The sequence below is a fragment of the Amphiprion ocellaris genome, chromosome 12 (genome assembly GCF_022539595.1).
Source record: "Amphiprion ocellaris isolate individual 3 ecotype Okinawa chromosome 12, ASM2253959v1, whole genome shotgun sequence".
NCBI classification, from domain to species: domain Eukaryota; kingdom Metazoa; phylum Chordata; class Actinopteri; family Pomacentridae; genus Amphiprion; species Amphiprion ocellaris.
The window spans coordinates 28,875,022-28,901,713 of NC_072777.1; the positions used below are offsets into that span (position 1 = coordinate 28,875,022).

General features: G+C 40.5%; 1 protein-coding gene across 4 annotated transcripts in view; it reads left to right on the forward strand.

The window, feature by feature from the left end:
- ino80 (INO80 complex ATPase subunit) overlaps positions 1 to 26,692 on the forward strand; it is a 54,353-nt gene that overhangs the window by 25,663 nt on the left and 1,998 nt on the right. For 3 of the 4 annotated variants that reach the window (XM_035952500.2, XM_035952502.2, XM_035952501.2), the window contains exons 28-36: positions 10,693 to 10,820; positions 16,525 to 16,619; positions 17,079 to 17,151; positions 18,474 to 18,632; positions 18,909 to 19,011; positions 19,113 to 19,201; positions 20,740 to 20,895; positions 21,336 to 21,546; positions 23,682 to 23,897. In XM_035952500.2, coding sequence (XP_035808393.2) covers positions 10,693 to 10,820; positions 16,525 to 16,619; positions 17,079 to 17,151; positions 18,474 to 18,632; positions 18,909 to 19,011; positions 19,113 to 19,201; positions 20,740 to 20,895; positions 21,336 to 21,546; positions 23,682 to 23,897 — 1,230 coding nt within the window. The remainder of the gene's footprint in view (positions 1 to 10,692; positions 10,821 to 16,524; positions 16,620 to 17,078; positions 17,152 to 18,473; positions 18,633 to 18,908; positions 19,012 to 19,112; positions 19,202 to 20,739; positions 20,896 to 21,335; positions 21,547 to 23,681; positions 23,898 to 26,692) is intronic. The other variant, XM_023279485.3, reaches the window with a different exon arrangement.

Genomic DNA, 26,692 nt, shown 5'->3' on the forward strand with positions numbered 1-26,692 from the left:
TCTAGTCATGGTTGTGCTGTTTCCATAGAGATGCAAGACTTCATATTGCAGTGAAAAACAAGCCCACAGTGAGGCAAAATGTGACAGGAGCAAAAAATCACCCAGAAACTGCTCAGAGTTCAGGGGTTTAACAAATGTTTTCATGGCATTGCAATGCATTTACTGCCACGTTTTTTTTTTTACTAAAACAGAAATTATATTGGATATTACAATGCTTGACATTTTTGCTTTTACTCATCTGTGTGTACTTGTGCTTGTGAGAGCGTTAGTGTGCAAAAGTGAGAAACAAAACAAGTATTTGTGTGTCTGTGTGAGAACAGTCTGAGAGCTCTTGTGAAGTTATACGCAGGCAGACAAAGCGAGGAAGTTTAGCTACTGGTCATTGTTCGAGTGTTCAGTTAGGTAACACTAATAGATGGTCCGTCTGTGTGCGAGCCAGTGTGTACTTGTGTGTTGTTTGTGTACCATCGAGCCCATTGAGGGAACTGTGTGGCGCTCACACGGGGCCCGAGGTATCCCTCACCTCGCCGCACACACTCTCCCACGCTCGGCAGCGTTGCCTTTCCTCAAACACAGGCCGAGGACAAGCTTCACCTCAGTCCGTCTCGCTAATGGACAGGACCGAGCGCTGATCTGGAATCAGTATCTGGCCGCGGCCTCTCAACCCGTCTGGTCTCCCACTTCGTTCTCAGCCTCGGTAGGAAGGAAGTGACCCAACACTGCGGCACCCGTCCTCCACTGAACGCATTGTTGCCACATCAAGGCTCAGATATGTACAGTAGCCCAGCTGAAGTTTCCCAGCCTCCCTCTCCTCTGCATTCCCAGCCCCACACCTTTAGAACAAATGGCAGAGCTGAATAACTGTTTGTTTTGAGCGCCATGGCGTGAGTACGGCTGCCCGCTGATATCGACAGAGAAATCTAATCAGAGGACTTATTAGGAATCAGGCCACGGAGAAAAAAACAATTGAGGCTTTTGGGTTATTGTGATGGCAGAATTCCCCCTGAAGGAAAGATGTTGAATGAATTCTCTGCAGCAGATTATTATTGGTAATATTGATGCTGCTGCACCTCCAGAAAACAAGTAGGGCATCATGAGCCCAAAATTGAACCCATGTAGCCACCAGGACGCGACAGAAGACGCCGTAATTACGCAGTCATTTTTGGTCTTGTAGCCCTGTGGTCACCTCTGTTTTGCTTTCTCCAAACTTAACACATAGCAACAGCCGAGTCGCCTTATATTTAAAATGGAGACAAATTTAAAGTTAAAGCTGATAGTTTCGAAGTTGCACGCTGTAGGATTGCTCGCCGAACATTCCAGCGTGACACAGAAATCACTTTCCTCACCGCCTGTGTGGCCCCTGTCTCACTTACAGTAATTAGAAGGAAGCAGGCCACAAAATGACGGGCTTCTCACTGTGGCACCGACTCTTAAGTCTTTTTCTAGCTTCACTGTGAGTTGGGAATAGACTGTCACTGCTGCGGAGGAGAGGATGTGTGGGAAGGGCAATTTAAAGAACTCATTTAGGTGTGTCTGTGTTGGGCTTTTTTTTTTATAGAGTCCCTACTATGCACTTTTACAGGTTCATAATTTTATTTTTGGGCTCTACTAGAATATGTTTACATGCTTCAATGTTCAAAAAGCATATTATCTTCCACATACTGTACATTGCTGCAGCATATTTTCTTCCCCTATGTTTGAAATGCACAAATTTAGCTCCTGTCTCTTGAACCATGTGAACCCCAAGCAGTTTCTGGGTTGTTTTTTTTTTTTTTTTACTTCTGTCACATTTTTACTTTCTCAGTTTTGCAGAAATATAAAGTCCTGCACCTCTATAGAAAGAGTACAGCCATGGCGAGAAGTAGAGAGAACTCAAAAATATATTTTGTGCAGTATGCATATACAAATTCAACTTTGATTTCTTTATTTATTTTACAGAAATGTAAAAACTGAAATCAGTATGTACAGCATTTTCCAGATTCCCACAGGTGTCAGTTGCGCTGTGGAGAGCAGAATTTAGATTTTTTTTGCAGAATCTGCTGCAAATTACTTATTTTTTGACAATGCACTGACATGATAAATAGCTTTAACAGAAGATGTTTTTTCTTTGAATTGCAAACTAGCTGCTAAACTACTGTTATCGAAATGCATTACACGATGACATAGATAAGTAACGGAAGAAATACCTGGACGTCAAACGAGGAGTAGAAACTAACCCTTTGGGGTGGACTTTGAGCTTTGCAGACCTTTCACATGTACAACAAAAGCAATTATATAACACAATGTAGAAAACAAGCAGAACATAGGATCTTTCATTATGCATTTGAATTCATGTCACTGTATCACTGAGATACGATACGAGAAGGAGGTGAGGCGGTTGTGGCCCTGCAGCTCACATTAGGCTGTGGGAAATGCAGCTCTGCCTTCCTGTCCCTTCAAAGAAACTCTGCTCTCCAGCAAAATGGCAGGAAGCTTCCCCGGCCTTTTGATAGACAGGCTCAGAACAACACAGACGGCCAGCCTCACCACATCACCGTCTGACTCTGCCCCGCTCGATCTGCCTTAAACTGGCACCGCTCACCGTCTGCGGAATTCAGCTTCTCTCTTTCTCTTTTTTTTTTCGCCAGCAAGAAAAACAAAACAAAACAGCCAGCCAAGTGTGTAAAGGGATCGAGATTTCCTCGTCCAATTTATGGCCATTAATGTGTCCACAAGCAGGAAAGAAGGAATTCACTTAAGAAACTGCAAATAGACTGAAGGGGGAGACATTAGCCACATTATTCTACTATGATGACATCTTTGAGCATGGAGGCCAAGTAATATCTAGCTTGCTCTGTCCTTATCCAGCTAGCTTTCATCTGTGGTGTGTCTCAAGTCAGTGCTGGCCAGGGGTAACTAGCAGTAATCTATCTTAATGACAGAGTTCACAGTGGGTTGCTGTGGTGTGGTGAGGTTCCCCAGCGAAACTCGGAGTCCTCATCAGACTGTCTGTCTCTTCCTCTGCTCACCAACTCCTAGAGAACCAAGAGAACTGTTCTTGTTGCATGTTTGAGGGCTGACACTGAAGTATGTGCAAACATGTTCTATATATACATATATATACACATCACTGCAGTCCATCACTCAATTTCTGTCACTTTTTTTGGCTTATGGGAATGCATGTTCTTTGATTTGGCGCTCTTCCAGAGCTCCAGAGTGAAGATACAAATTTCTACACTCAAACTGATTTGGGGAAGCATCTGTAAAACTTCAGAGTTTGAACATGAAGCTAAATTCTCCCGTTATCTGTCCATCGCTTCACTCCCAGCCTCCAAATCCTCCCACTGGCATCTGGCTCTTAGCTGTCCCGATGCTGTCGCTTGTGAGAAAATTAAGTTTAAGTCTGATTTTGTCGATACGCACAGGAGCAGCAAAGTAGTGTCGGGCTAATATTTCCATCATCAGCAGTGCGGAGCAAGTGTTGGCCATTGACTTATTGATTGCACAGTGTAATGTATCATTGTACAGTGAGGGGCTGGTGCTCGGTTCGATCGCTGATTCGACCTGTTCTGTGGCCCCCCATCTGTCTCTCTTTCTCACATAACCATCCATCCATCTTCCTTTACCGACTCTTGTTGATCTCCTCTGTTTTTAGTCGCATCTGGCTCGGCTGCCTCCCTGTTGAGGGCAGCTCTGAGCTTGTTTTTGGCAGCGGTAGTAGCAGCACAAGGGAAGGGGACAGGACAGGACAGAAGATTGTAGCGGCGTATTAATGAAGTTAGCAGCGTAGTAGTTGGTTTGGGAGTATCAGGCGCCAGGCACCAGGGCTGGGCCGGGGTTAATTAGCTGGCAGCAGGCCTCTAATTGGGTCAGGACCATGTCAGGCCCCTGGCTCTGGCCCTACAGGGATTGGATTACAACGTCGGGGGACAGACAGTAGGGGGAGGAAGGGAGGAGTGGGAGGGAGAGTTTGTAGTGGTGGAGGAGGGAGGAGAGGCTGCAGCAGTAGAAAGGGGGAGTGTAGCTTAATCTGCCAGCAGGCGGTGAGGACAGGAGGAGGGCCGGCTGGGCGAGCACCACTGTTAGACTGGATGGGATTGAGGCGGGTGGAGGGTGGAGGGGATGCTGTGAAAAGGGGGGGGGGCAGGGCAGGTGGTGAAGCTTGATATGTGTATCCATGGCAACGGCAGAGTGGTGTGACACCACATGGGATTTGCTTGTGTTGTGGGGTGTGGTCTGAGTGCAGACCTCATCCTCACCATTTCAAAGTGTCCGTTTCAGTGCATTTCAATCCTCATTTTATGTTAAGTGTTTGTGATTTTGTTTTTGGATAACGTGAACTGAGGAATCCTTTTGCTTCATAACGAACGTGTGATTGAATTTATTGAAAGGCGTCTTGACACGTAGCGACTCATTTTCAAGAAGATTCCCAAAAACATAAATGCATAACACATGTGAGCAACATTATATAATATAGACTATAAATCCACAAATACAGACAGCTCACTAACACTCTCCCACCCACCACCTCCAGACCTCAGCTACTGTAAAAGAAAAATCATCTAGAATGACCAGAAAATTCATTAATTACATCAACATTAAGAGAAACTGAAGCAGTTTAATTTCCAGTTAGTTGTAGCAAGGGCTGCTACTGTTAATCTATCAACTATTTACCGATTAACAAACAAAATGACCACTTAATTTGTTTTTTTTTTTGTCACAGACTGTATATCATTGCGTAATACAGCAGAGTATGAAATGGAAACAAAAGTTTATATTTTTAAGTGCAACCCTGTAGAGGTCAACTGGAAACTCCAACAAGAAGAAAACAAATAAGAGAGGGGGCTTATTATTTATTTCATATTATGTAGTGCAACCCCTCTATAAAACCAAGGACATAGTGAAAAAATGCAACATGGTGGATTTCTTTTAGAGACCAGAGAAGCTAAAGCAAATACTTTGGTTCTTATTGTGTGATTGTTATGAAATCTATGAAAATACAGTTGAATTCAGAGCACGACCGTCTTTTTTAACTTGTCAGATGATGTCGCAGTCACTATTTCATAATCGTTCAACAGTTTGACGGCAGGAACAGAAAAATTTGTATATGTGAATACAGAGAGCAGGAAAGAAGAAAACAGATGTAAGGTGCCTCCTGTGCCTTTACATTAAGTGTCAGAGGTTTATTGATAGATAATATTTGCATAATCAGTAATTACTAATGGCGAATTATTCTTTTCCTGGTTTGGAAAATGTTTTTTCGTAATGAAATCAATATCAACTAATTTGTACTGAATCTTCAAGGCAAATGCACTGAATTTGTTCGATGTATTTTCATTTGTTATCGCTGTAAGCCCCCCATAATTCATGTTACATGCCAGTTTGCTCACACTTTTGACCAGTCATTACATATTTCACTGCAGCCACATGGAGCTTATAATACAAGCCATGAGTGTTATATTGGAATGAGACAGACCACCAAAGCCCTCCAAAATTGCAATTACTCAATTTCTTGGCTTCCCTTTTGTAGCGTATGGCAGCAATATTTAGAAAGTGGGATTTTATGTATGCAGGACTAAATGTTCTGAACCCGGCCACCTCTCTAAGCCACATCGCTGGGCTTTAGGAGGGTTTCAGGGGTGGGATTTTTTTCAGTTTCAATCCCTGTCCATTGATTATTATGTACCGGTATATTATTTTTGTACTGATCATTTTCCCGAGTGTGTTAGTTATGCACACAAAGATCAGAACGTCAGAGATATCAGCAGTTTATTGAAACCCTAGATGGCTGCTTTCTTAAGGAGCAGAGCAGCTTGCCTATTAAAAGTCCCCTATATAATCCTGACATAAACAAAAGGATTACCCTCACTGACACGTCTGTACGCGCTAAAATAATAGCATCCAACAGCTTAATATGGGATTTTCAGATTGACAGTTCATGCCCTTAAAGAATTAGTTTAAATACATGCAATGTTTAGGACTGTTTGGCCACAAAAATCCTCAGATCAGGGCTTTAACCCATCTTTAAGCATGACATTGGAGTCTGGAGGCTTAAGTATAATCTGCTAAACAGAAACAGATCAATGGCAGGGGTTGAGAAGCGTTGTTATTATATTGAGCGTTTGCGTGTTTGCCAAGTGGCGGTTGGCAGTGCAGCCGGCGGAGCTCCTCGGTGCCCTTGACTGAGCAGCGGCCCCGGTTAGACTGGCACCTGTGGTGAGGAGGCCCAGTCTGATCTGAACCACAACATCACCGCCGCCACCACCAAGCTAATATCGGCTCCGTGTAGCTGGAGCCACCACAGACCCCCTTCACTCTCCCTCTCTGTCTGCCGCTTTTTCTTTTCTGCATGTCTAATCTCAGACTGTCCTCCTTTTGCTTTTCAATCCGTTCACTCTCGAGACGCCAAGGCCAATTACAGGCCTTTGATGGCAGGACGCAGCGTCTTTCTCGGCTATCGATGCTCTGACTGAACCAAATGTGTAACTGCTTATATTACAATAAATCTCACATTAGGTTGGCTGTGCTTTAAGTTTAATTTTTCTTTTGCTATTGTATTTAGGGTGTAGTAAAAAATAAAATAAATCATATTTGGTGCTGCCTGTTCAACCAGTTGATTGATCCCAATCAAAAAAAAGACACTGAGTTCATTACCCTCTACCCTTATTAGCTTTAATAGATTCTAAATCAACATAAAAGCCAGTATATGTGGAACATTTAATCATTTGAACCTGGTAATTTTATACTAAAATGACCAGGACGGACTGGGAGCAAACCAGCTGCACATATTTATATGATTTCTAAAAGTTTAAGTACATTACCAGGTAATTTCAGCACAAGAACTACTTTATCTTATCTTACGCAATGCAGACAAGTTAGCTGCTGTTTTTAAATGATCTGTCATGTTGGTTGTAGAAATTCTTTCAAACTGCTACTTGCACAGTTTACACTTCACTTTTTGTCTATCTGTTTGGATAAAATGCAGTAAGACCGACAACTTCTTTGATATGGTTTTAGTTTGTTTGGAGCTGAGTAAACATTAAGTAAATGTTAAATAAGTTAGACATTGCGGTCTCCATTAGATTGACTGAGTTCAAAGTTGTGGGGTTCACAGGTGGTCTGTTCCTCCAGCCACTAAAAAATTATGGATTCATCTTGAAAGGCTGTTGTTGTAGCGCTTTTCTCCATAGGAAATTAACACCGGAGATTATCCAACAAATGATTATTTGGCCCATGAAAGCATAATAACCAACCAGTCAGCCAGTTGATTTTGAGATTGCAGCTCTAACTGTATTATAAGCCTCTTTTATTCTTGTTTTAATGCCATTTTACTCTTTCTTTATTTTCCTTGGTTGGAGTCACAGTATCTTAGAGAAAGTAAATCAGAGGTTTTACTGATGAAAAACTGCAATGGCTTGTTGGGACACTGGATAGAATTTGAATTTATTTGGTTTGATAGGAATAGTGTAGTTTACCATAGTTCCGATGCAAAGCAAGAAACTGATGTGCTGTACAGAAAGTCAGTATCAAATGCTAGTTTTTAACTCCTGGACATAGTTGAGCTTGTAATTTAGCCATCATTAACAAATTAGTTTTGCTGGTACTTTTCTTGCTGTGGTGAGCCGAAAGGTTGACACGACATCTGTCTGGAAGAAAAGCAAACAAGTGAAATCAAAAATAAATATATTTAGGTAATTTAAATGAAATTTATTTTTATAGCATGTTTTAAAACCACCGGAGTTGACCGTAATAATAAGACTATGTGCAAACAAATGCAAGATAAGCAAAACAGATATAAAACAGCACTATATTTTGACCAAGAGCAACGAAAAGCCCTTGAAAACACAAATGTGCTGTGATTTCTCTTTTAAAATGTCAATAAATGAGGACCATTTGATTGAATGAGGAAGGGTTTTTTGAAAGCTTTAGAGCTGCCACTGCAAAAACACGAACTCTGTTACCCGTTAGCCTCAAATGTGGTTTACTGAAGAGCAGTTTTTCTGAGAATCTAAATGGCCGAGAGGTGCAGTAGGGGCAGGAAAGTACAGAAACATACCCCGATGCCAACTCGTGCATGTCTTTATAAATGAAACCGGGCCGTTTCACATCTAATCCTGTCAACAGTTTCCCATGAGCTTGAGGTCTGTGTGTGATTGGGACTGAATGTGTTTGACAGGGTGACACCACTCCACAGTGACCTGTAGGTGTTCATCTGTTCTATTAGTTCCTCTTTAACACCTCCACAGGGCCTGACCTTCTTTTTAGGGGGCGATTCTAAAGGGTCACAGGTCAGGGTTCAGCCGAGGAACACATTAGCATATAGCCTGAAAGTGGTTTTGTGGGTCTTTGGTTTTGTCAATTTTAGTGGTTATGTTTATTTCATGTGAGTATTTTACAAATACGCGGTAGGACGTTGATATGTGAATGCATCATCACAGCCTCAGTTTAAGTTCTCAGGCCATGTGTTTTGAATTAATGGAACGTGATTTTAATGTGGTTGGTTACATTGCAGTGACAAAGCAAGGAAATAAGACTGGGAAATATTTATAAGTCCAGGTTTTCAGTGCACAAACGGGCTTGGGAACAAGTGTCCAGCTCGAGCGCAGCACTGCCAAAGCCTGATTCTCCCACAGGGACTCTCTTGTAACCCCGGCCCGACCCCATCACCCGACCCTGGACCTGGCCTCAGGTTCTCCCCACTCAGGGCCGTGACCTCTTGGTCAAACACCATAGTGTGCCTGTCACTGGGTCGATGGCAGCCCCGGCCCTTTTCTCATCTGCCATTGTGCCAGATGACGTTAATTCCTCATCAGCTGGACGTGGAGGGAGCCACTTCAACCACAGACCCAGGGTCAGATTGCCCCCAGATTGCTCTCGCTGGTCCGTTGTTTGAAGGCTGGCGGACACCTGATGTGGCGACAGCAGCAACGTGACCGAGACCAACTGCCAGGCCTGTTTGTTCACCTTTTGCGCCATTGTGCAAAATAGGAGTGTAAATCACCTTTTCTCACAGTTTCTCTCTCTGTCGTGTTCATTCTCTCTCTGCTCATCAGCCGTTCAGTCAATAAGGGCACGAGCTTTATTTAAACAATCTGCAGATCGGGGACAGATTGAGGAGGGTTGATCCCTGAGTTGATCCACTCAGCTGGAGGAGAATACAGAGTCTCATCTGTAGTTTGTATTACTTCAGGAAGACTTAATAGTGTCTGTTGTGATTGGGCTGCAAATAAGCAGATGTATTGTATTCTGAAGGTATATTAGCACGGTAAATATTTGCAGAAAGAGAAAAATGATATAACAAGCTTTGATTTCTGTGCTATGGGTGATATCATATCTATCTATATCATATATATTCTTCAACCAATAAATTTGTCACAGTGAAAAAAATCTTTATGTTATCTGTAGATAATAACATACAAATGTGGATTCTAGCTGCTAGCCTCATTAGACGAAAGGAATTGCAAATCAACATAAAGGTAATTTTTGCAGCATTTTGAATTATTTGAAAACAACTTATTTTCTACTGACATAATGAAGTGCGCAAGCCAAAACTTTCTTTTCCTGTTTTATCTTTTACCTATGTCGTTTCTGCATTACCATAAAGTCCAAATAGCTTTTTCTTCCCTTAAAAAGATTGTTTTCAATTGAGATTGAATCAGTCTACTTGTGGACATCTGACAATTTACAGCATGTGTACATATTAATATGATTTTGAAAATGGAATTTAATTGGTGATCTGAGCACAAGAACTAATGAAGAATTTAAGGAAGACAGACCGTCCTTTTAGTTTTAGATGATAACATTAATAGCCATAATTTCATGACTATTAATATAGTTATAAAATTATGGCTATATTAATAGTCATAACAAAAATAGTCACTATATAATGGTGTGCTACTATACCTTTTGAACAGAATTTACAAAGTACTTTAACAAAGTAAACGCAGGATACCCAAAAGGCAGCTAAAGCAATACTTCAATATTATTAATTAAAAATAAAATAACAAAAGCAATGAAACCTTAATTGTCAAATTTAAGTCATTGTCATTTATGAAGTAAGTTTAAAGTAACCGTTGTTGAGCCAAAATGCGTTCCAGTAGAGAAATAGTTTTGCTATTCCAAATTTACCCAACAAGTTTCAAATATGAAGGTTAAGACTGTCTATGCTTATTATGGACAATCTGCCTTGTTGGTTGTTGTGATGGATGTTTGCAAAGTTTGCTATTGACATTTTGGAATTAAATGCGGCCACACTGACAACCTCTTTGATGTGGTGTCTCTTATTTTGGACTGGCACCGATTAAATGTTTAGTAAATAAATTAGACCTAGCAGCCTCCAGTAAGTTGGACCAGTTCAAATTTGTGATGATTTCTGGGGAGATTAATAGGCAGCCTGTCTCTGCTGCCAAAATAATGCATTAATATTGGCAGGCTGTTGATGTAGCACTTTTCTACCTATGAAAGCGACACTGACAATTGTCTGACCAATGAGAATTTGGTCAAATGACAGAATATCAACCAACCAACTGACGTCAACACTACAGCCCTATTTTTTACACAAGAAAAAGGACAATACTGTGTAATCCCACATGTTCGGACTCAACAAAATGCTTTTCATACTGTGTGCTGCACGTGCAAAATAAATGTGGAACCGTTGTTCTGTTGCTGTTCAGGTGGTTTGGGGTTGTAATTCTTTGTCTTTTCCTCTTTCAGATAAGGAAAGCCTGATCACGGAAAGCGGCAAACTCCACACTTTGGACATCCTGTTGAGTCGGCTAAAGGCTCAGGGACACAGAGTTCTCATCTACTCCCAGATGACGCGAATGATAGACCTGCTGGAGGTATAAACACACACATATCTATACACAAGACAGTTTAATCATTGCGATTTATTCCCATAACTCTTGCCCTTTCCCATATTCCTATGACTAAATGTTCATGCTCATTAATAGACTTACTCTCAAATTAACGCTACATGCAGATAATAAGCTCATGAAACCGCTCCATAGCACATGATTTGAATCGGTTTATATATTTGCATATATCCCTGTTGTTTCAAGGGAACTGTTTAACTGGTTCGCTTCTACTGGCGAGGCATTGAGCTCTAATCAGCTTGCCTGTCCCTCGTTAGTGCGCTCATTAGACGGCTAATTAACAGGTCAGGACTAATTAGAGGGGTCTCATCTGCAGGGGAGGCAGCCAGATGGGAGAGATGACTGGAAGTAGTGAGGGGGTGGAGGGAAAAAGGGGAGGTGGGCGTGGCAAGGGTCTCAGCGTTAGAAGAGAAAGAAGGCATAAAAATGAAGACAAAGGTCGCTGAGGGGAAAGGGATGGAACAAAAAAAGGGAAGATTAAAACAAAAGTAGTTTCTTTCTGCACTCTCTCAATCTTTCTGCTCTCATTTGTATGGGAGAAGTGCTGTGAGCTGGTTAAGGGTTAATGCAGATATACTATCACATAATTTATTTAATTTTTTAAATAAAAACTGTTTAATTTACAGTAAAGAATTTCACTTTGAACATCTCAGTTAGCTATAATCTGATTGGAGGTCAGGAGCTATTTGGGTTAAAGAGCAACTTGTAGGCTGCCGGCCCCGCTGAATTAATGTGGAGGAAAATGAAGCAGATACATTTTTGTTTTTTTAAATGTCGAAATGTTATACAATAGCATTAAGAGTCGTTTTTTTTACAGAGCACTGAGGCAGTGATGAGTCCGAATAAAGTGTTTCTAAGAGCAGTGCTCAAAATGCAAACTTTTCCATCTACATTTCTATTGTTATATGTCAGAAAATATATTAAACCATGTATTAATGTGTCGTGCAGCTCCCTATTGTGCCTCCATATTTGTTGCAAACATCACTATGGAGCCAGAAGCCTCTGACATGAGGTCATCGGGAATTCCTTCCCCCTTCACACAGCGCAGTTCTGCGTCCACAGCCAAATCTTTTGATGGCAGATGGACCCGGCCCAGGTGGTTAAGGACTGTCTTCCTGTGTGTCTGGAAAACAGTGGGAATGACTTGTGTTTAAGGCCATAGGAAAACAGCAGTGGTGAGAATGTTCTTCTCAGTCACCTATGATTTCCTGCTCTAATGGGGCGGTATTACTGTGATTGTTTTCAAGTGACTTCATAACATAATGGTGGGGTTTGGGGTGTGACAGCATCTCCTCCGCTAATGGGCTAAAGACGACCACAAATGAAATCATACTTTCTCCCAATCTGGCTTCAGTTTCCTCCACCATATTGTCTTTCTCACTGGTCGGGGAACATAATTTCTGCAGATGGAGTTGATTTCCACGATATGTGACTTAAGAGAAAAGAGCAAACGAGAGGCTGATGCTAATCTCTGTCATTAGCATCATTGTTTTCGTCGCCGGTCGGCTGCCGGTTCTTCTGGTGACATCACGCTGTTGGGTGATGGATCACTGAGATCCGGGTGGCCTGAAGAAAAATAACAGTGTTTGCTTTCTCTGGCAGCAGCCGAAAGTGCAGCAGGACCGCCAAGTCACTGCCCTCCTGCTTCAGTTGTGTGTCTGCGGCTGCTTAGACGGCACTTTACTGTACTGAAAGTCTGCGGCTTAGATTACAGCGCTGAGGGGAATACCCACTCTGACTTTCTGGTACCGCTGGCAGAGAGTCAAGACATTTTATCAAGGAATTAAGGAATTAAACTTTCCTGTCAGCTACCCCTATTTGTTATTAATAAGTATTAAGTGAGATGCAGTGACCCATTAGTCAATAAAAAGCATAGATTCAATTTGGATTATTCTGTTATACATTATACAAAAGCTGTATAATGGTGCATGTTTTTCCAAACTTCTGTGATGGTCTGTGTTCATGTACTAGCCTGAACTGGGATTCTGCTTTCACTGATCTGAACTCCAAGCAGTTTCTGGGTTTTTTTATTTGCTCATGTCACATTTTTGGTCACTGTAGGCTCATTTTTCACTGCAATATAAAGTCCTGCACCTCTATGGAAACAGAACAAGTGAGACTAGATGTAAAGACAACTCAGCAATGTCTTCTCTATCATGTGACACAGTAACAGTGCCCTAAATCACAAAAAAGAGAAAAAAATAATTGAGAATATCTGGAATCAACATGTCAACATTTTTCAAGTACCTGCAAGTGTTACCAATATTATAAAAGGAAGCTTAATATACTATGGATATTTAATTATTCATATTTTTACACCTTCTACAAATGTCATGTTTTCCCCACTACTCTCCACACCAGCTGTGGAAAGATGTTTCGCCATGCTGAATGTTTCTTCCAACAACTTGCTCCTCTGTTTGCTGTTTTTGGGCCATGCTGCATTTATTTGATTGATCCAGGATGTTTTTTTTTTCCTCTCAGTCTCTCATGTCATCTCCTTTCTGCTCTGTGGAAACACTGTCTGCAGTTCAACTGAAAATTATCAGAATTCTTTTTAAGTGTCACAGAATTTTTTTTGATTTTTTTTCAGCATCCAGTGCAACTGTTTTAGTTTTTAAAATGAATAAGATACGTAGAATAAAATGATGAAATGTCACAATTTTAGATTTAAATTATTGTGACTAAACCACAGGTAATGTATCATTTTTTGCTTGTTTGTTTTTTGAAAGTTTGCCCTGGTAAATAGTGTAATTATGGCAACTTTTTCAAAGGAAGTATGCCTTGCAGACCTGTTGGCAGGTTTTGAAGTTCTCCTCCACAGTGTGAATCACTGTAAGGGCTTCTGACTTTGAGTAATAGAATTTTAAACTCATGGAAGTCCAAGGATTTCCTTTCTGCAGATGCCTGCAATTGACTATAGTTTGGACCTGTTTGTTGGAAAACATGAAGTATAAAGCTTACCCCAGTCCAAGTTCAAATTTAATAACAATACCACAGAACTTAAATTTTTTCTCAGGGTGTGTCCTGAAAAAGCCATTTGGAGGCTTATTTGAGCATATAAGCGTGAAAAGAAGGGGTATACTGGAAAGGGAGTTTGTATATAAGTAACACAGCAAATTATGCACATATGCATATTTTGCACTTTTTACAGGATTTCTGCAACATTCCAGTGAAAAGTTTGAAACTCAGCATCTCAAAACAGCTCAGATGCCTATATACATAGAAACCTATATTTCCTCGGTGGCAACGGTAAAGGTGGTGAAGAACTTCTTTGTAATTGTTTCAATCCACATTTCTTGACTGTGGGGACTCATTATTGTTGTTCTTTAAGTTGAAAACAGCCTTATTTGTTCTAAGAAAGCATTTTCATGCTTCAGCCTCAAACAACCTAAGGTAAAAAGGCAATTTGAGCAGAAAATATGACTCAGGAAACAGGAAATTTCATCATTCTTTGAGACACATTTTTGTTTTCCCATGTGTTCTTCCTCCCATATATCACTTAATGACTGCAATATCTGACCAACAAACTTACTTTTTTTTTGTTGGCTAAATATAATCATAATGGGCCGTTGACAGTTTGCTGAAAAAATAAACATTTTGTTCAGTCTGGCTGACCTGAACATATACCTTGATTTATAACATTTGCAATGGAGCATGTTAGAAAATGAGAGAAAACCTGCAGAAATACTGCAATGTCACTTGTAATTAGCACAAACTGAAATGAAATATGAGAGAAAATTTGCAGCTGTTGAGGTTTAGATTTCACCGTTGCGGTAGTCCTGGACCACAATTACGCCATTGATGTTTGCTATTGACGAGGCAGGACTCAAAACCACTTAAAAGTTTGCGAAGGTATTGACGTCTCAGGTGTACCTTCTCTGAAACTTTGATTCTGATGATCTAGATTAGCAGGGCTGAGTTTCCCGAGAGCAACAGTATCTGCAGCATCACGCTGGCACCGTATCAAAAGCCAATCCAACAAGGTTAGCAGCATTTTGGCGAGCGCTGCGCTAATGGTCCCTAATGTAGTGTTCACTCGGAGCAGATGGGGCGGCTGGGAACGGAGCCAGACGCTCAGAGGGGACGGAGGCCCCCGGTGTCGTGTCCAGGCTCTGGGAGGGGTCACGGAAAACATTGTGTCAAATCATCGATATCATCTGTAATGAATGTGTGACGTGATGTGTGCCAGTAATTGTGACTGGCTCATTGGTTCAGGGGTACTGACATGTTTCACCAAGAAGGTCGCGGGTTCAGGGCAGCGCTTAAACAGAGATCAGCGTGTCACCTCATCACCGCTGCCTTTAAAACTCCTCCCATCCATTCAACCAAACACCCACACACAAGCACACACAGCAGCTTAGCAGACTTTACCCGGATCGAATATCACTTCTTGCATTTCTCAATGCCTCTCTGGGCTCCTGGGATGGAGGTTTCCACTCCAACAAATGCACACAAGAAATGTGGGATTTTGATATTTTGGACGCAAACTTGCTGTCAGAGAGAAATTCTAACATTTCTCGACCCTTGGAACTTAACAAGTAGACCTGCAGGGGTTACCAGCTCCTCGGGGAAAGACTTAAATAGAATTCCATATTTGAGAACTTATTAAATTCAGTGTATAGTTCCTGGTGAGTATTCCCAGAGCAGTGGCTGAAAAACAGTTTGAGATTCAAGTTTCGCCGACTTTGGATTTGAAAAGGTCTGTTGGTTTGCAGTAGTAGAGGTGATCCAGGAAGGTTCACTGAAAATCCATGAATTCACACAATTTTTTCATTAACCCTCTGGACCCTAAAACCCCCTGGTGGGTTTAAAAGGAATGCTATTTTGTTAAAAATCCCCAAAATTACACCGTTTTGTTTCCACCAAATGGCTCTAAACTATAGTCATCTGCAGTATAGTTCCATCTGAAAAAATATACAATAAGCCTTAAGTTATCATTTTTTAATCACAGTCTTTTTATTTTACATCTCCTTCTCAAAATGGCCAAAATAAGTAATCTGTTCCGGATTCTGTAAATAAAAAAAAAAATTAAAAATCTGAGGTTCTGATTACCACTAAGATTTGATAACCAACAAAAATTCAGAGTTTTCAGGTTGAGCTGCAGGCAGTGTTTCCACAGAGAAGAGAGGAGGTGACAAGAAGAAAATAAAACAAACTGGATCAATAAAATAAGTGCAGTATAGCTCAGGGTACAGAGTAGCAAGTTGTTGGAAGATACATTCAGCATGGTGAAACATCTTCCTGGAGTTCATTGCAGAATAGTGTGTGGAAAAAACACCGATTTTTCTCCACTTATAGTCATGATTTGTGCAGTTTCCTTAGAGGTGCAGAGCTTCATATTGTATTGAAAAATACGCCCACATTGAAGAAAATTGTGATGTGCAAGAAAACGCCCAAAAACTGCTTTGGAGTTCAGATAGTTAATTCATTTTATTTATTTATTAAAAGTGAAACAGAATGCTATTCTTTTGGAAATCAGTAAATATTTAGTGTATGTAGTCTTTGATTGCATATGGCATCTTTGCTATGGGAAACATTTGCAAGCACTTAGAGTTTTGGACACACTCTCTCCTATCTGGGAACCTTCTGTTCTGACAAACAGCGGAATAAATGGAAAGCGACATACATTGTGTATGAGTATTTACCTCATTGTTTTGCCCCATCGTTGCAGGAGTACATGGTTTATCGGAAACACACCTACATGCGCCTCGATGGATCCTCTAAGATCTCTGAACGCAGAGACATGGTGGCCGACTTCCAGAGCCGGTGGGTAAAGATAGAATACGATCTGGAGTGTGAATGCGTGTGAAACCATGCATCCCTTCATGCTTAACTGTAAATCTACCTTTTTGTATATTGCTGCAATCAGTGGGAAGTTTAATCTTACATGTGTATGTCCAAACGTCTGTGTGCCTGTATGCATTTCTTTCACATGCTCTGGTTCGCATTACTGCATAGCTCCAAGGCGCCAGCGTTGCTCTAGTTCTTCTTGTAGGGCGAGTTTGAAGTTTATTGAAGCAGCTTTATTGTGCAGGAGTCTAGCATTGGTACATATTTAATTTCCCATGCATTCTTCTCTTAAAGCTTGGACAGGCTCTTGTGCCAGGCTCAAGTTTGGTCTTAACTTACATTCTAACTTAATTTTCTGCTGTGATATATGGATATTTGTGCTGTAACTGCAGTAGCAGATGATATCCTTTGCTTGTGTGCCCCTCCTCTCCACAGAACGGATATCTTTGTATTTCTGCTGAGTACAAGAGCCGGAGGGCTTGGCATCAACCTGACTGCTGCTGACACTGTGAGTCGCTGACACACTCAAAAAAAAAAAAAACAACTTGCATTAAAGTTTAAACAGCACTAACATTTCCTAAGTGTATCAGAGGCCAGTGCAGTCTACCTTCTCTATCATGTGTTTTTCTTTTAGAGTCAGAAAACAATCTAGGTAATCTGGGATGACGAGTGTTTGAGCTTTTTAATGTGGCTATAGTGAAGCAAAGAAAATCTTGGTTAACTGAATTCATACCAACTCTTCAACCCATCGATTTGATGCAGGAAAAATAAAAAGCATTGTTATGTGTAGATGAGCTAAGTGGTCCACAGAGCACTAAGTCATTCTATCTGTGGCCTTACTAGCCTAAATTAATTCTAAATCAACATGAAAATGTAACATTTGCCACATATTAAATCATTTCAACCTGATTATTTGATGCTGAAGCGGTAAAACATACTCAGACCAGAGCAGCTGCCCAAGTTAATGTGATTTGTAAAAATAGAACCATAAAACCCTTTTTGCAGCATATTAAATCATTTGAACCAAGTTATTTTCAACTTAAATATTAAGAGCAGACTATATGCATGTGATTTCTGAAAACATAGCTATATTAACTGGTCATTGCAGCACAGGAACTGTTGAGGAACATAACAGAGACAAGTTAGCTGCTGTTTTTAGATGATCTGACATGTTGGTTGTTGAGCTGTGATACACAAATTGCTGTTTGGAAAATTTAAACAGAACTTTTAGGCCATCTGTTAAAAAAATATGCAGCCGCACTGATGATTTCTTTGGCATGGTAGTTTGGTTTCGACTTCAAGTAAACATTCAGCAAACTTTAAATAAAGTAAATTTAGGAGTTGTGAAAACATGGGGGTGTTCACAGGTAGTTGGCTCCTCCTGCTGCCAAAAATAATGGATTATTCCTGGATGACTGTTGCTGTAGCGCTTTTTCTTATGAAAGTAACACAGTCGATTGTCCAAACAATGACACTGTGGTCAGATGAGAACTAGATGACCAGTTGAAGAGAGATGTTGAGATAATTACAAACATAAAAATACAAATGTTCTCTTTTTTTTCTAACTTCTGTCAGCATAATCTACCTTTGTGTCTCTATACTGGGATTGGCTTTCATCATAATGAGTTTGATGCGCTTATTAACACAGTACATGTGTCATGCTACAAGACAGTTCACTTGGGATAACGCATTATTGTAATTAGAACGAATGGAGTGTTTGCCTTCACAGAGAATTGCACAATGTGGTCAACAAATACTTCATGATCAGAAGTTAGCAGTAGAATTTTAACTGTCGAAAGACAAATTCAGATGTCATACGTTCCCCTGCAGGTCATCTTCTACGACAGTGACTGGAACCCTACAGTGGACCAGCAAGCCATGGACCGAGCCCACCGGCTGGGTCAGACCAAGCAGGTCACCGTCTATCGGCTCATCTGTCAGGGAACCATCGAGGAGAGGATCCTGCAGCGGGCCAAGGAGAAGAGCGAGGTCTGAATCTCAAGCATGAGTCATATAACACACAAAATAGGATTAACACGACTGCAAAGGATCTTATAGATGCAATGCTCTACAGAATGCATCAATTCTGTAGAGTTGGTTGATACCTGGAGAAATATTTCAAATAATCTTTCTCAACTTAGTTCCTTTAGCTGTCATCCATTATACTGTCTCCTTTACACTAAATTTGTGAATTAAAAAGTCCTCTGTTCTAGTAAGTCAGTGATGCATGATTTAGCCAATGCTTTAATGTTCTCTTGTCAAAAGATCCAAAGAGTGGTGATCTCTGGAGGAAACTTTAAACCAGACACGCTGAAACCTAAAGAGGTGGTCAGCCTGCTTTTGGACGACGATGAGCTCGAGAAGAAACGTGAGTGATTGAAGAGACGATTCTTTATAACTAAGCACAGACACTAACAACTTTATTGCAAGTATAGGGAATAATGAAAAGCTTTATGTGTCTTCCTGCAGTGCGTCAAAGACAAGAGGAGAAAAGGCAGCAGGAGGAGAGCAGCAAGGTGAAGGAACGCAAGAGGAAGAGGGAGAAGTACGCTGAGAAGGTACGACATGAACAGCTGAAACCTCATGAGTTTTGTCATTTGGTAGTTGTCTGAATTGTAGAGTGATATGCTAAAAAGTGAAGTTGTGAAGCCCAACAAGTGGCATGTAGAAGGCGAACTTTAACAGCACTTGGTGCAAAAATGTTGGCTTTTATTCTGCAGCGAGTCCTGGAAGAAACATCAGGGCTTATGATGAAAGTTAGTGTGTTCGACCACTCACACTACAATACTATATAGTATGCCAGAAAAAGATTGAGTAGTTCTGTATATGTAATATGTCAAATGTATTATGCCAAAAATACCTTCATGTCCTGCTGCATGTGTTTGTCTTCTGCAGTTTTCAAGCAAGCATGCTCTTCTGGCTCTTCTGGCAGACAAATGACAGTTCATTTTGCAATACAGACTGCAGCCGACTATGAGCGAGATGGCCAAACCCTAAGACACATTAATATGACCAAATAGTATGTTCAGATTGGATAAATACAGCTTGAAACATGGTGTACTGTACGATGGCGGCTGCAGTGAGTATAAAGCTCAAGTAATGACCAATATGGGAATGGTTTGTCCTCTGGGGAGCATGAATGTGCCCAGAAACCTCTGATCTGCCTGTTACATTAATGTCTCTTTTGTATAATACATTTTTCCCTTGTATTTAGACTGATGGTGAAGCTAGGAAAGGTTGAGGGGGACATTAAAATGACTTTGTGGGAGCACATACACTGACCGACACCTTTAGTACAGACACGTCTAATTTTTTACAACAGCTCTATCACAAATTCTGCTTTTGCAAAGCTTCTACATTCAGCATTGTATTTTGAAGTGTTTCTAATATACAATGTGTGGTAATGGAGTCGACAAAATACTGCAAAGACTTCAGAAACATGAAATGCGGTCAACAGAAACTGAAAATGTAGAAGCTGTTGTACCAGATTGCATTAGACTCCATAGGGTTACCTAATAATGTGGACGGTGAGTGTATAAACCCAGCAAATTCTATAGAAATCTGATCATTTGTTGGATCTAGTCTGTCAGAGATTAACGTAGGTTTAAATGAAAGGTCATGGAGTTCATCCAAAATCATCAGATATCATCCTCTGGGGATCGTATCCATATTGGATTTCATGGCAATCTGGTCAGTAGTTGCTGAGTTTTATCTCACTGTGGACTCAAGTGTTGAACAAACGGACACACCAACCAACTGACCACCAACTCAAGGATCCTTTGACTTTATAGAGGAGAGTAAAGGAGATTTAGCTACAACTCAGGGCAAGAATGGAATGTATTAACCCCACCAGCAACAGTAATTTCATCAGTTACCTGAGAAAATACTCACCCAAGCAGAATTTGATTGAAATTAACTGAATATTTAGGTTATTAAGATAGCATTGCTGGCATCAGATCACATGAATCACGCTGCTTTAAGTCCACTCAACATTTGCTTCCTCTTTCACTGCAGCTCCACAATATTACACCAGACCTTTACCAGTCCACAGTGTCCACTAACCATCTACTTCTCTTTGTCTGTGTTTGATCTGCAGAAGAAGAACGAGGAGTCGGAGAACAAGAGGAAGAAGGAAGTGAACCTGGTCATCTCTCACGCTCCTTCGGCCGACAACTCCAACCTTTCTGCAGACGGAGACGACTCGTTCATCAGCGTGGAGATGGACTCGGCCATGCCCAGTCCTTTCAGCGAGGTGAGGCGAGGCAGGGGGAAAACAGAAAGGATGGAAAGTGTGTTATACACAGAGAAACATGCTTTGGGAGGGAAAACAGATGAGATTTATAATGCAGGAGATGGTCCATTAGGTTTCGTTGGCCTGCATCCACAAACTCACTTTCTTATTTTGCATCTTGTGCTTGTAAATTCCCCTACCGCCTTTTTCTTTTTTCATCATTTGTCTTCTTTTCAAATGTTTTTCATTATTGATTTCTGTCTTTGCTTGTGCCTCTTCCTTTTTTCACACTCCTCTTTTATCATGGCTTTTCTCTAAATTTACCTTCCTCCAAATCCTCTGTCAATTGTTACTCTCCTTCTTCCTTTTGTTGTTTTACTTTTTGTTCCTCATGTGTTCCTTTCCTCTTACCCATTACTGTACCGGCCCGGTTCCTCCTCCCCCGTGGTGCTGATCTCCAGCCTGTGTCTATGTCTGTATGTCCTCCTGTACATGGACAGATCTCCCTGAGCAGCGAGCTCCAGCCCGGTTCGTTGCCTCCGGACGCCGACGCCGACGAGAGCAGCAGCGACATGTTGGTCATCGTGGACGATCCGGTTTCATCTGCACCTCAGTCTCGTGCCACCAACTCCCCCGCCTCCGTGTCCGGATCGGTCTCTGACAACATGAACGGTAAGTGAATAAATAAACTCATCCAGCATTTGAGGAATGATTGACAAGTATACTGCGTGTATTCCAGTACTTTGCCCTAGAACTGTACTAAAATGCATGAAAATTAGATATTGGTGTGACTGGAAATTTGCTGGAGGGGATTTTTATCCACTGCAGCCCTTTTATACCACTGCAGCCTGTAGTGTCTGTTCGATCTTCTTAACCTGCCTTAAGAAGCTCCCAAATAACAGTAAAATGTGGCTCTTTGCCTAATTGTTTGAATAGTCTTTCTTTGAGACTGTTTTTAGTATGATTTTGAGGTATTTTCACTTGAGTATTTCCATTTTCACCTGACTTAGTTGCAATTACAATTTTTTGGTGCATTAATAACTTGCACTATCAAAATATTCATGTTGATATACACATTGTTTCGCCAAATAATTTTCTTTTCATACAGAATATGTCCAAGGGTTGATGGAAAATTTCAGACTCTTTGCCTTTAAAATTGGAAACTCTACCTGATCTACTTCATCATCCTTGTGCAGCAATACTCTGCTCCCAGTGCTTCTGCAACATTTGTATAGCTCCCTGGAAGTCCCTTTATGTAACTATGTCAAGCAACATCTGCAATGAGATGAATCTCTTCAACTGTGTCAAAATTTCAACCTTTTAACTTCAATTTCATTTTGGGGAATATGAAAAAGTCAATTATTGATGTTGATTATTGATTTATGTTAGAAGTGCCACATTGGCTGCATTTCAACTAGCTGCAACGGTAAAATGGTGCTAACATGTTAATGCATTTTTATTATTAATGATAATGTAATATATAATTGCATAACACTCTCCATAGAGACATTAACAGAGTAAATATGCATTGTAGCGTTGATACTTTAACTTACCGGTAAGTAAAGACTTCCACCCCTACTGAATTGAAAGAACAGTGTTACCAGCTGCTGAAATTAGCATGAAGCATCAAATACATGAGCCCAAAAGGGTAAAAAAGACAAGGATAATGAAAATGTAAGTTGTACTTAAGACCTGATTCCTGGCTATAGGAACTGTTTGTTGAGTCACTGCACTCTGTTAAACCTCCCTCCACCCATCTCACACACTATCAAAATACCCATGTTTAAAGGTTAATGTTCTCTGCTGAAAAGCTCCAAACGTGCCAGATATGTCCTAACCTGTGTTATCTATGAGACAGTATTATCGTGTTAGAGCACTGCTGGAAAAACAAATCGGCGTGACTTACACGAAGGGTCATTACTGCACATACAAGTCTGGCTTGTTATCATGACTTGTGTTTTAATAGGCTTGAGTCCATTTAGACAAGTAGCCTGTAGGCTCATAGGCCTTTTTTAGCTGATTTTTTTTTAGATTTATGGGGGTTTTATTTGCCTCAGCTGCAGCGTTTCAGTATGTTCTGTACTCTGGGATGCAGATAGATGGTGAATATATGTTTTTGCTTCTATATCCGTACTTTGGATTTGTTGCAATAAGGTAATCCTTCCTAAATACATGCCGCTCAATTGAAACCCCATTTGGGATTTTTGCTGCCATGTTAAGAGGCTCCAGCCAATAAGATTATTAATGGCCCCTGATAAGCTGGGAAAAAGTTGCTGCCTTCAGAGAACCAGTGGATGTTATAATGAAAGGTTTGAAGGAGAAATCACTGGATGGATAAATAAAAAGGCAGGAAAAGTGAGGTTAAGGCCTGGAGGGAGAGAAAGACAGGGATTTTTATAAAGGGGTTTCATGTGTGCCTTGGTGTTGGTGATAGGATGGGCTCAGGTTTTATACTACTGCCAAATACCAAAGAAAATGCAGATGTGGGGAGTCGGAGAGAGGAGAAGGTACCAGAGGATTAGGCACATTACCACCAAGGCAAATGCTGGATCTGATTCTGCCAGCAGGACGGAAAATGAGAGCAATGAGGCCGTACTTATGGCAATGATGAGTTATGATTAATGTGTAGTAATTTTTTATTGCAGTGAAATTACCACAGTGTCTCTGAAAGACTGAGTCAAGGCAAACAGAACGTCTCTCCAAGTTTATTTCTGTCTGGTCTGACTGTAACACCAGTTCATTAGGGTCATTACTGTAAAATAAGAGATGCTTTGATTTTGTTTTCTTTCATTGCATGTCGTCTTTAGGCGTTTCAGGCTCAGATACAATCAGCCCCGGCAGAGGAAGATCTGGGCGAAGTCGCGGACGTCCTAAAGGATCTGGAGGTGGGGCTAAGTCTGGAGGAAAAGGAAGAGGCCGGAAGTCAACAGCTGGCAGCGCGGCGGCGATGGCAGGAGCGATGGCGGGCGCAGCAGCTGCTTCAGCAGCAGCTTATGCTGCTTACGGTTACAGCGTTTCTAAAGGTCAGTAAATGTCGCATGGACAAAAATGCGTTGCAAGAGTATGTGTGTAATATGTGCCTTGACACTTTTTTCTTCAAACATTATGGCTCTTTGTGGGTGGGTTCTAGAATAGAAGGATTTATTGTCATTGCAAGAAATTAAGCAGCAATCCTGTCAGTGCTTTCAGAAAATCAGACAACACTTTTGAAATTATAGCAGGAGTCGCGCAAGTATAAAATCTAAAAATCTAGCTGAAAAATCATAGGTTTGAGTGTATCTATGAAAACAGAAGGTGGGATAGCTTAGTCTTGTAAGGATAGCTGATTTGCTGTATTACAAACTATAAACACAGTGGAGGAACTGATGTTGCACTTCTGGATGTTGCACATGACTGAATGTATATGAAACAGTAATGGCTTACAAGTACAAATGACTCTCCTTAACCTGGCTGCAAGCATTTGTCCTTTTTTTTTCGCCTTTTGGGGTAAGCTCTGTTTTCAGATAAACACCTTCTGTCTCTGTCTCAACAGGCCAGACTAGTCTTACTACATTTGTAACCGAAGAGCAAAGACTCTCTGTTGGGAGCAGTGTTTGTGATAACTGCATGGCTCTGTGTGTGTGTCTGTGTTTGTTTGTGTTGTCTCTTCTGCTGACCTGCTCTAGTATTATTCTCAATACTCATCAGTTTTGTTTTCAGCTTAATAGTTACATCACCTAGGTGGTAGGAGTAGTGGACCAAAGATGTTGGTCAACTGGAATCGTAGCTACTCTTAAATCAAATGAATGGTCACGGGGTGAAAAATCTCTACGTTATCTGTAGATCAACTAATTCAGCCACAGTAAGCTGAGTGCTTTCTATTAGCTAGTGTAACTGTCCTAAATCGATTCTAAATAAACACAACAAGCAAGTCTTTGCAGCATATTAAATCATTTGAACCAAGTTATTTTGGACTTAAATGTTAAGAGCAGACTATATTCATGTGATTTCTGAAAACAGAACTATATTAACTGGTCATCGCAGCACAGGAACTATTGAGGAATTTAAGACAAACAAGTTAGCTGCTGTTGTTAGATGATCTGACTTGTTGGTTGTTGTGCTGTGATACACAAACAGATCAACCCATCTGTTTGAACAAAACACAGCCACACAGACAACTTCTTTGACACTGTCAGTTTCAATAAATGCTATTAAATAAGTTAGACCTAGCGGCCTCCATTAGGTTGGGCCAGTTTAAAGTTGTGAAAACGTGGTGATGTTCACAGTTAGTCTGTTCCTCCTTTCACCACAAAGTAATGTATTAATCCTGGAAGGCTGTTGATGAAAGTAACGTCAGAGATTATTTGACCAATGAGAATTCATTTGGCTGAGACCATTAACCAACCAATGGACCAACTGACCGGGAGACTGCAGCCCTACAAGACAGGTATTTTACGAACAGATACAACCTCATCTGACCCCATTTTTGTACTACATGCTAATCTGAAGCAGAGTGCATATTGTGTTGATGTTGGAAAAAGCCAAATTGCGAGCACAAAAGCCAGTATTCATACTGAACCCTGGAGTTTTCATTGTGCTGCCGGTTGACATAATTTACCCACCATGCATTGCACAAAGTACTTGGATGAGTTGCTTACAGCTGGAAATAATTGTTTTTTTTTAAATGATGGATCACTGTGAATGCCACAGAAAACATTGGAGAAAACATTTCGCTGTCTGTTGGTGAGGCTTATTGAATGTGATAGTTGCATGTATTGCTTCATTCCTTGTTAAGTCAGTGTTGGTTATACATCAGATTTAAAGTAACAGACATTGATCTAAATTGCTTTTCAATAAGAAATGTGATTTTAAAAAAACTTAGGGTTGAAATCTTGCAATATTATTTATTACATCCATTTACCTAATTTATTGAAACATCAACTTGCTGTTAAAGACTCACTTTTTCTCACTGGCATTTAATTCAAGTAGAGCTTGACAGCCTGACTTTCTCTGTTATTGTGTTGTATCTTCAGTTTTTTATCATTTTATCATCCTTTTATTCAGATTTAAACATTTTGGTTCAACTTTTGATGTTTTTAAATTTGCTTTCTAAATAGATTTGGCCAGATTTTAGAAACTCTAACAAATCCAGAGAATGTCAGGATGAAACAGTGTAACTATAGGAATGTCCCGATCATCCAATAGCATTTTCCTAGAAAGTTTTTCAAATCAATCCCATGCTTGGTAACTGAATAGTTCTGCAGTGCATTCAGAAAAAAAAACCACATTTCTGCATCCAAGCTGTTTCTAAATGTTATTTTCATTTTACAAAATAACAAAGGGAAACTTACCACTATTCAACTTTGTGCATCTCTGGTTTTAATTGTTTAACAAAATAACCAAGTAAGCAAACCAAATGATGTCTTTATAAGTAGCTTTCATCACAACTCTATTTATTTATATATATTTAGACATATTTAGCGCTGCATTTTAGCATTAAAACAGCAACACTGAAATGAGTAATACAGTCACAAATCCTCTTCAAAGTTATGTCTCAGATTAATATTCACAGTCACAACAGTAAAAATGAACAATTTCGCTAAGTGCATCATTGCAGTGAAACTAATATCCTAAAAATTGAAAACAGAAATTTCAATGTCACTGAAAAGTGGTATAATCCGCTGCAGTAACATCTGATTATAGGTGGTCAGAAATGTTGTTGTAAAGCTTTGGTGTTGTGTAAAAAGCGGCGATTTGATTTGTGCAAATAGAGATGAATCATAGTGCTTTTGGCTTTCCATACGAAGCTCTAAAAGATGCTGAAAACCAGTATTCTCTA